Genomic DNA, 16,547 nt, shown 5'->3' on the forward strand with positions numbered 1-16,547 from the left:
GAAAAAATCAAACCCCATAAATTAACTTTCAAGCACTTTTCCCTAACATGTAAATGTCCAGGACCAATATGAGAATACTCCTGTCTCAAAGGATTTGTTTTTCAAAGTCTCAGATTAGAGAGACAAGGGTTTATATATATATACACCCTAATTAACTTTTTGAATTTCAACTCTTTGAATTAATTATGGAATTAATCCTGAGTCAAAGTTTAATTACACTTCCCCGTCCCTCTCTTAAGATGTATTTGATGAGGATTGAATTAGACTCTTTTCTCATCTACTCAACCTATATTGTTAATTGCGCTATACTTATTAGATTTTTTTTCCCTCTCGAGCCAAAGACACTTTTGAGAGCAATTTCTTTTTTTCTTTTTTTGGTACATAAAAAATTTAAGTGAAGTTAGACATCGATATTCCACTAGGACCAGACCCTCAACCTATTTGAAGATTTAAAGTCTTCACATGCTAACGAGATTTGAACCCATGCCCTTATGGGTATGAACTTATGGGTATGAACCAAACTCTTAGCCAAGTGTGCTCACCTTTGTTGGCATAGAGCAATTTCAAAGCGAGAAGAATATTTGTCATTTCAAACGACACAAGTTATGTAATTTCCCTCTTACAAACAGATAAAACCCACATCTTTATTTTATTTTTTTTGTCTACATTCTCTTTTCTATGATCTATTTCTTTTTCTCACTTAAAATGACATCACTTTACATCCTTCAAAATCACCGATATTTTTCCTTCATAAGTAAATGTGATTTGAATATTTTATATATTTTACTTTTCGGGCCCTTTTGCACAGAGTATGTGCATGTGTGATCAAACGAACTACTAGTGGGAGCAAATATTATAGCTAAAAACGACAACTAGATTTTCTATTTTCTCTACACAATTTTGACGTGTACTATATTTGTAATCTCTGTCTAATGCACAACACATGAATGATAGAGCACAAGCTAACCCTACATTTATAAATAAGAGTATATATGTATGATCATTTAGCATTATGTGAGGTTGACAATGAAACGTAATGAGAAAGAAAAGCCATAGTGATAAGGTACCCGTGAAGGGGTGCACTATAATGTTAATGTTTTCAACCTTTTCCCTCTCAAGGAAAGGCAACGATCTCTATTTTTGTCTGAAAGCAATAGAAGATTAAAGGGGGCAATGATATTTGGAATCTTGCTATAACATTCACGGGATGAAACTGCTACAAGATGCTAAACCTTCAGTCATATTAGAAAACTTGCATAACTTTCTCTCATCTTCTACACCCAAGTGAGTTTCAACAATCAACAATTCTAATAATCATCAACAAGCCCTCACTCATTGATATCATATCCAAGACTATTAGATGTTAGACCTCAAATATATATGGGTGCTTGTTTCAATCAACAGGTACATTCTTGACACCTTAGAAAATGAAAAAACCAGGAATGCTATAAAGTTGAGATGCACTTCCAAGTTAAGGATTCAAAAGCAGGAATTCTTTGAATTCTCTGAGCAGTCAGTTCTATCCAATCTTTATTGGGGTATTGAAAGCATTGAAGCTGCAATTCAAGCACAACAACCAGAAGAAAGATCCTTTGGGCTAATGAATTCAGAACAAATGCTTCAGGTCCCAGCAATGCTTGATGAGGATGAGGTTACAGCTACAATTCCAAATAGTTACTTGGTGTGTTGCTCCTACTTTTACTTATCAGTGGTTAGGAAACTCCAGGGAGATGAATGGCAAACAGCACTTCATTTTCTTCAAGCAGTGTTGGTCTCACCAAAACTTGTTTGGACTGAATTTGCATCAGAACTTTGTCAAAGTCTTTTTCCCCAATCAAACATCCTCAAAAAGCAGGAAAATAATGGCAGTAAAAGTTTGGAATCTGCTATGATGTCTGAGGATGAAATGAATGAAGCTATTAGGGATATGGCAAGGAGATACAAGGAATGTCTTGTGTATTACCAGGTCATGCTTTATGGAGAGACTCCATGGTGGCGCAGTTATTGCAGCAAACAATCAGCACATTATATGTAAGATTAATCCTTGCTGTTTAACACTTCACATTGAAACAATAATCAATAAGTGGAACCTCATGTGTTTTGAAATTCTATAGTTTGGGGAAGAAATTCGAAGCTACCTCAAAATGTGTTGTAAATAATAATATTTATTTATTTACAACAAAATGCAATGCTATTTTCTGGGACATGAAAAATAATTTGATTTAGGCATTTAGCAAAATTCATGTTTCTATTGATGTAGGACATGTAGCCTAAGTAATACTGGCAAAGACTCGTGTGAACTCAATCATGAATTTCTAGGCATCCAACCACAAAGAGATGATCTCACAAGCATTTCAACGAAAACAGTCACAGTGAAAATTTAAACCACATGAAGTTCCAGGACTAGAATACTTTTAGCTTTGAGAGCGTGACTCTTAGGTAGTTAATACTTAATATAGGAGTTCCATCTAAAGCATAGAAGATATTAATGGTGAGAAACACATAAGATATCATTTGTAGAACATCGAATTTTGAAATATTACTATATCATCTAAATATAAATTACTAATATTGGCAGGGATGTACCAAATACTAGCATTGTATCTACTGCTTCAGTTCAACATGAACCAGGATTAAAAACTTGCAATATGGTAAGCTTTGTTCTTTTTTATTTCTATTACTAGCGTAACTAATTCATTTCATATATATACTTCCAAATTTTACAGTATACAATAGGCCACTTGGAAGGTTAAACCATAGATGCATCAATAACTTCTCTTCCCCCCCACCCCTATTTCCCCTAAATTTTGTGATATGAATAAAATACAGTATAAGAAGGTTCATCCACTTGATCCTCAAGATGTGATGCATACAATGGAACAAGAGTCAAAACAATTCATGGATATTGCTGAATATGAAGATCACAAGAAAGTCCTCAAACAATTGAATTCAGTTCAGTGTCACAGCAAAGAGCAGCAAGGGATTTCGAGCATCAAATGCCTCAAGGATATGTTGAAAGAAGCACAGTCTAAAACATCAGCATCATTTGATTCCTTCTATGAGGATTATAGAGGCAAAAGGAACCTGGTAACTACTCAAAATATTTCTTGTTGACATAACCCCATCAAAGTATTTGTCTGCTTGTCAAATTTTGATCCTATAAGCATGACAAGTATACAGGACTTTGAAAGTGAATGCTAACACATCTCTTTTCATATTCAGGAAAATACAGATGATAGAAAATTTCATATAAGAACCACAATAACAAAAGCTGATGATCTACAACCAGAAACATATGACTGGTTTGTCCCACTAACAGAGTCTTATCACCCACATTTTGTTAGTTTTTCTCCAAATTCATTTCAAAACTATGCCTACAGTAGGTAACTAAGTACTATAGTGCATAATTATCTTCTGGAATTTAATAATACTGACCTTCACAGGAAGCTACATCAATACTCAGGTTTGCCTCAAGCTCCTCAAGATCCAACGCAAGAACATTTGGATGAAAGAAACATAATTAGGATTGATTCTAGCAGATTCACCAGGTCCATAGAGGATGTTACTTTATCTATCTCACAATACAGAGATAAAACAAGAAACAGCCATTTAAATTGCCGTGTTGTAGAGGATGAATTGATCGAGGAAGCATTGCATCCACTAAAATTCCATCTCTTTGATCATGTGACATTAACATCTGCTTGCAAACATAGGCTCATCCAGAAAAATCATGAAGAAAGCTCTGACATGAAATTGAAAAGATCATATAGCCAAGGAAACTTCAATGAAGTTTGTTCAAAATCCAGAAGATATTCCCTGAATGATCTATCAGGACTGACTGAAAGGAGAATTTCAGAACTACAATATCCAGAGGCATTAGGAAAATGTGGTGAAGAATATATTGTAGACATTGCATCCATTTATGAGAGTTTGATTAGTTCATCAGGCACTACTTGTGCTTCCTTAAAGGATGTGATTTTGGATGAACTGCTAATAGCTATCTCTAGTTCCAAAGAGGAAAGAGAATTAAGGGCATCAGTAACTATTCTGACAACAATAATTTCAAGGAATAAGTCAATTATAGAAGATGTCAAGAAGAAAGGTTTAAGGTTGTATGATCTTGCAAGTGCTCTAAAACAAAATGTCCATGAGGCAGCAATTCTAATCTATTTAATAAATCCATCTCCTACAGATATAAAAACATTGGAACTTCTGCCAATATTAGTGGATATTGTATGCACTTCACATAGTTACAAGAATAAGCCAGAGTCATTTCTTCTGACACCTCATGCAGCATCATTGATGATCATTGAAGAACTAGTTACTTCATTTGATTATGCTACAAATAACATGCATTTGGCTGCAATCAGTTCCCCTCATGTTCTAAGTGGACTTCTAGAAGTTGTCAGAAATGATAATCTTGAAGGATTTTTCTCTTTGATCACCATTCTTATAAAATGCATGCAGTTTGATGCACAGTGCAGAAAGTATGTGTCACAATTCACTCCTCTTGCTCCCTTTATCCACCTTCTCCAGGCAGAAAACACTCGAGCCAAATGCGTGGCACTTGAATTTTTTCATGAAATCCTTTGCATACCACGGTATATAACTACTTAACCAATTCTCTAATTTGCATTTTATTTGAATATAATTGAGCAGAATTTGTAGCATAAATTATTTAACATGCATATTTGATGCTTTGTTCAAATATTTGTTGTAATCATTGTCCAAAGAGAGCTTTCTGTTATTATTTTTCTATTTTTGTTTTCAGATCATCTGCTATTAGTCTGTTGCAGCGTATACAGCAAGAAAGAAGCATTGATATCATGCAGATACTAATGCGTTGTGCACATCAATTGCAACCTGATCACCAGCTTTTAGCGGCAAACATATTGCTTCAGTTAGACGCATTGGTAATTTTCAAAATTCAGAAAAATATAAGTTCACAGGTCATGAAGTTCAATCATGAAACTCCTATAATGGGACAAAAATATTAAGTCAGTATATCAGAACATTCCATTCAATTTTGTTAACTCAATTGACATGAGGTTATTGATTAACTAAGAAGCAACAATAATATGTATAAAAAGGATTACTTGGATATCATATATTAAAAAGTTTGTATATGAAGTCACTAAATGACATATTTTGGCATAAGGCCATAGAAAAGTATCTTGCCCTTTTAATTGAAATAATTTAAAGTTTAGCAACCTTTATTTTTCATGAAAATTTTAGATGTGGATATATATAATTGATTTAATGATTCGGACAAGATAATATGTGAAATTTGAGGACCCTTAACAAAATATCTTGCAGAATTCACAGGATAAAAGCTTGTTTAGAGAAGAAGCAGTGCAGATCCTTCTGAGGGCATTGGCATCTCAAGAAAGCTCAGAGCAGATATTATCTGCATCCATTCTTTCAAATCTTGCTGGGACATATGCTTGGACTGGGGAACCATATACAGCTGCATGGTTGCTTAGAAAGACAGGCTTGACATCTCCCTATCATCAGAATATGATAAGAAACTTCAACTGGTTGGATCAGAGTCTACAGGTAAGCTTCCAAAAAGGTTTAATGTCAGAAAGTTCAAAGTACATGTATGAGAAGTGCTATGCAGCATGCAATTAAGGAGATGAGTAAATTTCATAACATGCAGGATACTAGCACAGATTTATGGTGCAGTAAAATTGCCAAATGTGTCATGAGTGTTGGGGATTCTATGTTCCATACTTTAGAAAGGGGGCTAAGAAGCAAGATCAAAAGGGTTTCTAGAGACTGCCTTGTAACCATTTCATGGCTTGGATGTCAAGTATCAAAAATCCCAGACAGCCTCAGTTATTCTACATCTGAGATTATACTAAGTGGAATTGAGCAATTTCTACATCCTGGGATGGAGTTGGAAGAAAGACTTCTAGCATGTCTATGCATTTTTAATTATGCCTCTGGGAAAGGTATTGTCTTCAGTCCTCATCTTAGTTTATGTCAATTAATAAAATGTTATGCACTATTAATAAGCAAAAAATCAGTTTTAAACAAAGATAGAAATTTTGTTGTAGCACCATGTGTTGATTATCTCGTGTATAACAATTAAAGCATTGCTTTGTCTTTCTCATCCAAATGCTATTCAACTTATGTACCACTTGATAGCAGTGCATCAAGAATTATCAATTTCATCTACTAAGTCAGATAGCATTTTTCATGTAGGAAAGCAAAAACTAATTCATTTCTCAGAAGGAGTAAAGCAATCGCTAAGACGCCTTTCAAATGTAATTTGGATGGCTGAGGAATTACACAAAGTAACCGATTTTTTGCTGCCAAACATATCAGTGAGTACTCATTCATGTGCTAGAGTTGTAGCACTTGCATCAATATTATATAAGAAGTTAAGAACTTGTGTAAATTTCCCATTATTAGAATAATTCATGATCTGACATTGTATATCCAATAGCTTTAATTCCTTGCATGAATATTATGACAGTTTTAGGACATTTTTTTTATGCCAAAACTATGTACACCAGTAGGCTAAGACCAACTTGATGAGGGATTTTTCATTATCATCTCCATTTTTACTGGAAATATAAGGGTTTTTGAAGTCAATAAAGAAAAAGTGTAAGAACACAGCATTTAGATAAAAGATAATTGGTGAGACTGTTGAGATATATAAAACCATTAATGTAGCCTCACCCAACAGCTTAAGCTTTTGGGTTGAATTGGTTCTTTACATGGTATCAGAGCCTCGTGTCCTGGGTTCGATTCTCATTGCCCCCCACTTTCTTTCTAGTGGAATTTCTTTTTTCGCACTGGGCTCTCGTGTGAGGGTGCGTGTTGAGATATATAAAATCATTAATGTAGCTTCACCCAACAGCTTAACTTTTGGGTTGAATTGGTTCTTTACAAAGACAATGAATACTTAGCCTTACCCTCGCATATTTTTATAAAAAACACTGTTTCTCAGATTCTATCACTGTTCCACGCTCTCCCTCTTAGCATATTGAACATAGTAAATGACTTATGATATTGCTCTGAGGAGCTTAATCTTGAGCTTCTTGCTGCCTATTTATTTAGTATTACTAACTTGCACTAACTGATTCATTTTGTGACGTCTTACAAATCATCGTGGTGGTAAGAGCAGCGTATTTCTTGTGTTCACACACAAATCCTTGAGACAGGTCGCAACTTCAGCATGGCAGTTTGCTCCCTCATATACTACAAGGGACTTCTATTCAGTGGATATTCAGATGGATCAATCAAGGTAACACAACACACGATCTTATCAAGAAGTTATGAATTTTTTTATATCTATAAACTACATGCTAAATCATGTCTTTACTCGCTGTAAGTCATCAAATAAAGAAAATCTTGGTGGACATAGTAACTATGGAAGTTTTTGAGGTGTAATTTTCTGTATGGAAAAAGTAAAACCACTGTATGTTGGTGCATCAAAAAGGTATGGGATACTAGGGGGCACTCTGCCAGTCTTGTATGGGACATTAAAGAGCACAAGAAGTCTGTGACATGTTTTTCACTTTATGAACCATCAGACAGCCTTTTAAGTGGATCCACCGATAAAACCATAAGGGTAAGGTTAAACTTCTTCCATGGCCACCACTTTCTATTCTCTTCCAATATTTCTAATAGCAAAAATGAACTGATTATCTTACAATTACATACATAAACTAGGTGTGGAAAATGATCCAGAAAAAGATGGAATGTGTTGAAGTAATAGTCTTGAAGGAACCAATTCATCATTTACGGGCACATGGTGAAACAATTTTTGCAATTACTGAAAGCCATGGAATAAAGGTGATGCTTCAATGATTTGTGACTTGTATCATTGAAACTTTAAAACAAAGTCACACACATATATACCACAAAGTCTTCTCTATTATCTAGCTATACTGAAGTTGACCACTGTTTTGATTAGTTCAATAGAATATTTTTTTTTTTTTTTTTACCATTTGCAGCTAATTAAAGAATCAAGAGTGATAGGAGATATTATCAAAGGTAAGCAAGCAAAGTGCATGGCAGTGGCTCAGGGAAAGTTATACATTGGCTGCACAGATTCAAGCATACAGGTTAGTATTTTGTTGCTTGACATGCATTCTAGTACCAATAAAATATAGGGTCCGTTGCTTCTCATGTGACTGCTGATGAGAAAAGTTGCAGCAAATTTTTAACACTAGGATACACGTGCGGATCCTAGGATACACGTGCGGATTCTATAAAAAAAAAAAACCAGGATTCAGACGCGTATCCTGATAAAAGAAAGTGTTGCTGCACTTTTTCCCTTCTGCAGTCACATAAGAAGTATTTTCCCCTAAAATATAAGCATGATATGATGCTTTATTTTAGGAGTATTCCAAAACATACAACCGGGAAATAGAAATCAAAGCACCTACAAGGAGTTGGAGGAAGCAAAGTAAGCCCATCAATTCAGTTGTAGCATATAGAGATTGGCTCTATAGTGCAAGTAGGCATGTTGAAGGCACAACATTCAAGGTGATAATTAATTATATTTTTTGAGTTTGACAATGCTTTGCTTTTTCCTGACATGGGTGGATTATATAGGAATGGAAAAGAACTAGGAAACCCAAAATTTCAATCCTTAGTGACAAAGGAGATAATGTGGTGGCCATGGAAGTGGTAGAAGATTTCTTATACCTGATCTCCAGCTCATCAGCAAACAACATTCAGGTAGTTAAACATACTTCATGAAATATTATCAATTTAAGCAAGGATGTGCTTAGGGAAAAACCAATGTATTTAAAACGTAGAGTCAATGTAAAAACGGTAGGGGTGAGCAAAAATGTACAATCGCAAAACATAAATGAAACATAAGAGTTTATTAACGTATTAAAAATAAAATATATATCCAACATATATAATACCAAAACCCACAAACATGTTTATTTTGTGAGAATATCAATTTTAATCTTTTTTATATAGAATAATTTTAATGTATTAATTATATAAGTTATTAAATTTAAGCTAATTAATGACTAAAAATATATATAATTTTTTTTATTATTACGTGTTATATATATATATATATAAATATATTTGAACTATGCAAAAAAAAAATTGTTTCGACACTACATTTGAACCGTTTCGACTTAAAACCCGTTTCAACTACTGTTTTGACTCAATTTTGGTCATAAAAACGTAGACAAGGTCCGTTTTTACGATTCAACACTACGTTTTTACAACATTGGAAAAAACACTTGATGGGCTTCACAAGACTACTTCCGGTGTCAAATTATGTACAAATATATATTTGGTCCATTTTCACTGATATGGTTAAATGAAAATATATAAAATTCTGGTAGACAACTTACATTTAAGGGTCATTTGGTATGGGGATAAAAATGATGGGTGAAAAATTCATATATCAATTTTCCATACAATTTTACCAATAAAATGATCCATGAATTTTGACATCATACCAAATTGACGGTACGAGCCTTAAAGCAACAGTAAGGTTGCTATTTGTGATCGGAAGGTACGAGCCTTAAAGCAACAGTAAGGTTTGAGTCTGTAAAACAGTCTCTTTGTAAAAATGCAACGGTAAAACTGCGTAGAATCAACCCTCACCCCTACTCTCTCAAGTCGGGGAACCTTGTGCACTGGGTTTACCCTTTTCCCTTTATATGAAACTGATCCTAGGTAAAATCTTTAGGGTCTATCATTTAAAAAAAAATAAAATAGCAAATCAACTGTTTAACTTGAAACCAACTTCCCAAAGCAGATCTGGTTGAGAGGGGCACCAAAAAAGTTGGGGAGAATATCAGCAGGAAGCAAGATAACAAGCATCCTGGCCGCCAATGACATTATTCTTTGTGGTACTGAGATGGGACTAATCAAGGTACACTCAACTCATCTAACCCCTTTTTATTTATTTGCCTAAAAAAATGTTTAGCCATGACATTGTCCTCATCCTTATTCCTCAATTACAGGGCTGGATCCCTCTGTAGGAAGAGCTTCAACCTACTGTTTATACATACAGATCCTTTCAAGTTCAATGCTTTGGCCAGGTATTACAACAAAGACAACTTGTCCTGCTGGCTTAGTCATGTTGTGATGCCATTGCCAAACCAAATGCTAGAAGATTGCAATAAATTCATCTGCCAAAAGACTTACAGTACAAATTTTACATCAGGGATTACTATAGTAAATATATAAGTTTTCCTTTTGATAAAAACCATTGTGAATAGCTTATTGTTTTCACTGTACAGGGAATGCTATTGTAACAAAACCAAAGTGTTATTCCTTTGGACTATGATTTTGAAAATTTAGAGTAAGTTGTCATTATTTTATTCTGCCTATATATATATATATATGGGGTTTGCATTTGTCATTTAACATGACACAATAAACTTTCCTACACACACAACATTTTGTGGGGCCCACACTTTTTGAAGAAAAAAAGAAAAAAAAGAAATTACGGCACGCAAAACGATCTCTATAATATTACACAATCACTTTTCCTACAACATAACTCTTATAAAACCCTATATATATATATATATATATATATATATATATATATATATATATATATATAATACTTATGTTTTACTTTATGTATTGTATAAGTTATAATTAAATTATATAAAAATAAATATCTGACTAGTACATTGAACATATTAAAACATCTATACATCTATACACTTATTGTTAGTCGCTTGTTTTTCAGGAACAGTGACCAAAAGGCCACTGTTCACTGACTTTTTTACCTAAATGCCACGCGAACAGTGTTATTTCTCAATATGCCACGCGGACAAGTTCCCTACAGTGCCCAGCGAACTTGGTTTGCTGACATGGCACGTTTCTGGTGGACAACAAGTTCGCTACTCCAGTAGCGAACTATGTTGCAATAAATGCTGACAAATTGGAGAAGTTCGCTGCCAAATGCAGCAAACTAGGTGTGCCACGTGTCTGACATGCACCAAGTTCGCTGAGGGTCCAAGCGAACTAGGTGCCACGTGGCACAATCAGAATTAATGTATCAATCACAACAAAACACAGAAAATGAAGGAAAATGATAATTTAATTAATGTGTCAATCAAAATTAATGTGCCAATTAGCAATCACAATTAATGTGTCAATCACAATTAATGTACCAATCACCAATCACTTCGGAGGGTCATAACTTTTGATTCGGATATCCAAATCAGATATTTTTTTATTTTATTTCATATAACTTTTCGATATCTACCCAATGACACCTCATTTGACATATTTTATCTCTCACAAACATCTTTCGAATTTGTAACAATGATATCACAAACAATTAATGTACCGATCAAAATTAATTGTGATTGATACATTAATTATGATTGGTGATTGGTACATTAATTGTGATCAAAATTAATTGTGAATGGTGAGTGATATATTAATTGTGATTGGTGATTGGTATATTAATTGTGATTAATACATTAATCATAATTAATTGTCATTTTCCTTTATTTTCTGTTTTTTTTATTGTGATTGGAACATTAATTCTGATCAGGTAATGAGATTGTGCCATCTAGCACACTAAGTTCGCTACCCCTGGTAGCGAACTTCGTCCAGTCAGCTTTTTCTGCAAAAGTGTGCCACGTGTCACGAAATCATTGGCTACCAAGTTCGCTACCAGTCGTAGCGAACTTGGACATGTGGCAGTCAACTTTTTCTGCGAAAATGTGCCACATGTAACGAAATCATTGGCTACCAAGTTCGCTGGGCACTGTAGCGAATATGCCCGCGTGGCATATTGGGAAATAACTGTTCGCATGGCATTTAGGTAAAAAAGACAGTGAATAGTGGAATTTTGGTCACTATTCCTGTTTTTCACTCATCGTCTACTAAAAAATACACTTACAATCAAGGAAGTTTATGTTGCCGCAATTGAATTTGCGGAAGCATATAGGCCGTTTTAGTTTAGAGTGTTATGAATCATCATCGTTGTTGAGATATATATAAAATCATTAATATAGCCTCACCCAACAGCTTAAGTTTTTGGGTTGAATTGGTTCTTTAAATGGTATCAGAGCAAAATTAGCGGAGCGGGGAGGGCGACCGTGAAGATCCCAGCAACGATCAATAGTATGGCCCGACTTGTTGCAATGAGTGCAGAGAGGGCGTCCCTTAAAGGGTTTGCGTCCACGTGCATAACCCTTGGAAACAAGTGCAAAAGGGTCAATTGAAGAGGGAGCAGATACTGCAGGCTCCATAGCAGACTTAGGTGGAATTCGAAGCAACGTAGACCAAACAGAGTCCAGGGATGGAACAATAGTGGAGCCCAAGATCTGATCCCGGTTGACAGAGTACTCCGGGGGAAAACCATAAAGAGCCATGAGCATGAAGAATGTGCTGCGTTGCTCAAGTTCCTTAGCAGGGTCTGCAGCAGGCGAAAAAAGTTCATTGAAATCATGAAGGAGACCCTGAACTTTTCCTAAATAAGCAGACATAGAGACATCAAAGTGTTGAGCATCAATAATAGTTATCAAATTTTGACAAACACCATAGAGTCGCTGAGTGTCATTGGTATAAAGTGACTTGGCCTGACGCCAAACAGACTCACAAGTGACGTGAGCACGAAAGATCTACTTCAATGACGGGTGGATGGTAGACTTGATGATGCTACATAACTAAGCATCAACATTTTTCCATCGAGGGCGTTCATCTACCGAGATGGACTCAGCCTTAGTAATGAGATGGTCAGCATAATCCTGTCCATCAAGCCAAAGTCGGAGATCAGAAGCCCAAGAATCATAATTGGAGCCATCCAACTTGTCGACGTGCAGTGGAACATTAACATAATTAGTAAAAATAGGCGTGTCATTCTTTTGAGAACCCTTGGATGTGTAAGAACCCGCACTATTAAATTAGAAATTTAATTAAATAATTATGATATTAATGAAATAATTCCATAATTGACCACAATAATTATGAGAATGCTTAAATAATTATGGTAAGTGAATTATAAGGTTGAAAGTCGCTTTTCTGACAAAAATTGCAGATACCGATTCTGCTCTACGGTATAAATGCGTACCGATGAAGTGTCTCAAAAAATTATGAAAAGTATGTATATGTTACTAGAATAATATATAGGACTAGCATAACAAGTTTCAAGTCAAAATAATGAGAACTGGTGTCATAACTGATATTGGCTCTGTAAAAGCATGTACCGGCAAAGTGCTGCGCAAAATTATAATAAAAATATGAAAAATCTTAGAAAAATGGCTAGGTTCAGAATCATAAGTTTGAGATTAAAACGATAAGCGTAGCTATTAGTGCTAATACTGTGTGATTAATAAGTGGACCTATATAAGTTAAAAAGCACAAAGCCCTAGGTCAGATTGTTATACCCCTACGTAGAGCCTTCTGGTGCCATTTGACTGCTGCCACCTTCCCTTCACCATTTCATTACCTTCCCTCACCATTGAAGCCTCTTGAGAATACCATTTCTCTTGAGTTTTTCATAAAGACTCCTTGTGTGAGTGTGTTTAAGCCATTGGAGGGTGAAAGGTTCTCCATTTCTGAGTGGTAGCTACTGTCTTAGTATGAGTTATGGGCTGAGTTGGTGGTTCCCATTGGTGAGAGTCATTTTCTTACCATTGAAGGCTCCAAGAAGCTAACTTTGTGGAGAAAGGACCTTGTTTGATCAATATTTTCGTGGTTCTCTTAAGTTATAACCATTGTGCCGTGTAGAGGACTCCAAGTCAGTGTCATTTTTGGAGTTTTGAGCTTTAGAGGTATACCATGATCATAGTTTTTGTATTTTCATGATTTAAGCTTGTTTAATCCATTAAAAATTGAAACTTGGATCATTTGAGTTAAAGACTGAGATTCTGAGTCTTAAACATGTTAAGGAACATCTGTTTAAGGAGTCATTGGACTCCAAATTGAGTTTGGACTTTTAAAATGGGACTTATGCAGAGAATGCACGAATTTCTGCATTCTGTCTGATAAGTATTCGAATAATTTTCGTGTAGTATTCGAATACTTATCCCTTGGTAGTCGAATACTCCTTGGAGGAGTATTGGGATACTTTTCTGGGAAGAAAAGTATTCGGATACCATTGAATAAGTATTCGAATACTGGGTAGTATTCGAATCTTGTGGTATTTGTATTCGGATACCTGGTGGTATTCGGATACTGGGGGAAAAGTATTCGGATACCTTGTGGTATTCGAATACTTGAGTGAAAGTATTCGGATACTTTCTGGAGACATGGAGTATTCGAATACTCATCGAGGAGTATTCAAATACCTCCTGCAAAATTTGCATAAAATGGCTTAAAATGAGTTGAAAAGCCTTAATCACTTAATGTAACCTTGGGCAATGATTATTGATGATTAATTATTGTATAAACAGATTGTGATTATTCTGTTTGTGGGCATTGAGCTAGTGTGAGCTTGGCTTGGATAGTAAGCTTGCGAGGTAGGCTTTCGTGTCCTCGGTTTAGCCATTGTTGGTTCCTCCATACCCCATGGGTGGATGGTTTATATGCATGATGTGTTTTCATGTATTGAATTTTGAAATGCTGTTGAGTTGTTATGTGCAAGTGCTTATAATATGCTTGTGTTGTTCCACCTAGACGGTAAGCCTATGTATGTAGTAGACATGCCATAGGGTGATTCTGTGGGTGAGTGTAAGTAGTGACTTGCACTGAATGTAGGCAATAGACGTATATAAGTCCTGCATTTCTCTGGCCAATAGAATAGATGACACACATGACATGATTATTCTGCTGCATTGCACTGATTTTAGAACTGATATTGTATATTGCTCTTAGAACTTATATTGCACATGTAAGTGAGCTTGGGTGGAGAAATCTTTGAGGACCCCTTGCCTTACTGAGATTTCTGTTTAGAGATCTCACCTCACGTTTGGGGTACATATTTCATGTTCAGGTAACTCTGGGGTTGAGACCTCGGGCGTCATAAGGCCGGAGCCGAGTTAGTTATATGCTGATCATGATGATGTGCTTGGGTGCTGATATGCTTTATGTTATTATTATGATGTTGTTGTTGAGACTTTTTTGGGGTTTTGTTGCCTTATTTGGTGAGCATGGGAGTTGTCCATGCCACATTGATTGATTATGTTTTATTTAGCATTAAGTTGTATAATGTATCAGGATATTGTCCGGACTATATGTTGTAGATCCGTGACTTAGATACTCACCTATTTATGTACTGAGGTTATTCAGTGTAACTAGCTGTCGATTTGCAATTACATACAAGCATTATTTTGAAAAGAACTATGTAATCAACTTGGTAATTGATAATGACGTCACAATTCAAAAGAAAAAGTTTATTCCGCAATTTTTATTAAGTGTAGCTTAATACGATGATATGATAACAAACCGGATATACACGAGGTGTTACAGGATGCATCGTGGAGTGACGAATCAGCCATAGGTCACCTGAAACAAAGATGAACAATAACGGAAAGCAAAGAAACACGCGTGAACAGTAACCAACAAGGGAAAAGACGCTATGGGAAGTCGTAACGAAGTCAAAACCACAAAGTGAGGACAACTCCAGGTAGAAGACGAGGTGAACTGTGGTGGTCCGACGGTAAGCCGGAGCTTCACGCGCCGCTACAAGAAAATGGGCTGCAATGGCTGTCTCACCCGCGTGAGAGCGCGTGGCTGAGAGTCTGGAGGTGTACCCAGAAACAACACCTCGGTCATGATTTTAATCTAATTCATCTAAAAAATAGCATATTTTGAAGCAATTTTTGAGAGTTTAAAAATGATTTTTCAAGCTATTGGTTATTATTTTTCTTGGTAAGAAAATGTGTGATTTTTGTATTAAAAACAACATAAAATAGTGGGAAAACAACAAGGGAACAAAAAACCCCCCAAACCAATTTTCATTTTACATCAATGAAACAAGATTTATTTAAAGAAATATTGAAATTTTCATTATATGAACCCTATGTTTCATAATAATACATTCATGAACAAAATTCCTTCTCTATATATGAAACGATTTCAAACAATTTTTATGTCAATAGATAATTAAAAACTTATTTTTCAAAACCCCCAAAGCAATTTAAGATTTCAATATATCGATTGAAAATAATTTGAGAAATTTTCTAAACTTTTATGTAATAAAACTCAGAAATTTAGATTCGAAATTTTCTTGGAATACTCAATGAAAACATGCATATAATATATGGTTAGAAAACTCTCGTTATGGAGAACAAAAACCCCAAGGTTTACAATATCAATTGCAAAAAATTCCAAACAAAAATTTATCATGAATTTTAGTAATTGAGAAAATTATATTACGTTTTACTTTTTTATTTATTAATATCATTGCATTTTTTTGTTGACTCTTGTAATTTTGTTCATATGATTTTTTAAAATCTTATAAATCCATATTGTCCTTTCAAATATTATAAATTCTATTAAAATTCAATCTTATGAAATTTTGATTGTAAAAAGGTCTTTTATAAAAGTATTTAAAGTCTCTCCAATACTGAATAATCTTTTAAAATCCAAAGTAAATACCCTCAGCAAATTTCACGATACCCGCTTTATTCCCTAGCAAA

The 16,547-nt window shown here is 34.9% G+C and overlaps 1 protein-coding gene across 1 annotated transcript; it reads left to right on the top strand.

Annotated features, from left to right (window-relative positions):
• The first annotated feature begins 1,360 nt into the window (after positions 1–1,360).
• Positions 1,361–10,234, top strand: LOC133313249 (putative E3 ubiquitin-protein ligase LIN-1). The gene is made up of 17 exons (XM_061514594.1): positions 1,361–2,031; positions 2,579–2,651; positions 2,830–3,087; positions 3,223–3,302; positions 3,444–4,601; positions 4,772–4,913; positions 5,317–5,556; positions 5,660–5,959; positions 6,213–6,329; positions 7,136–7,255; positions 7,451–7,582; positions 7,684–7,806; positions 7,968–8,078; positions 8,356–8,502; positions 8,572–8,697; positions 9,749–9,865; positions 9,957–10,234. Exons 1-17 carry the CDS (start codon positions 1,361–1,363, stop codon positions 9,972–9,974), a joined length of 3,933 nt encoding a protein of 1,310 aa, XP_061370578.1. The 3' UTR covers positions 9,975–10,234.
• The last annotated feature ends 6,313 nt before the right edge of the window (positions 10,235–16,547 follow it).

This window comes from Gastrolobium bilobum, unplaced genomic scaffold (genome assembly GCF_033153095.1).
Source record: "Gastrolobium bilobum isolate Gb01-03AN ecotype WA unplaced genomic scaffold, APGP_CSIRO_Gbil_v1 utg3862, whole genome shotgun sequence".
NCBI lineage: Eukaryota > Viridiplantae > Streptophyta > Magnoliopsida > Fabales > Fabaceae > Gastrolobium > Gastrolobium bilobum.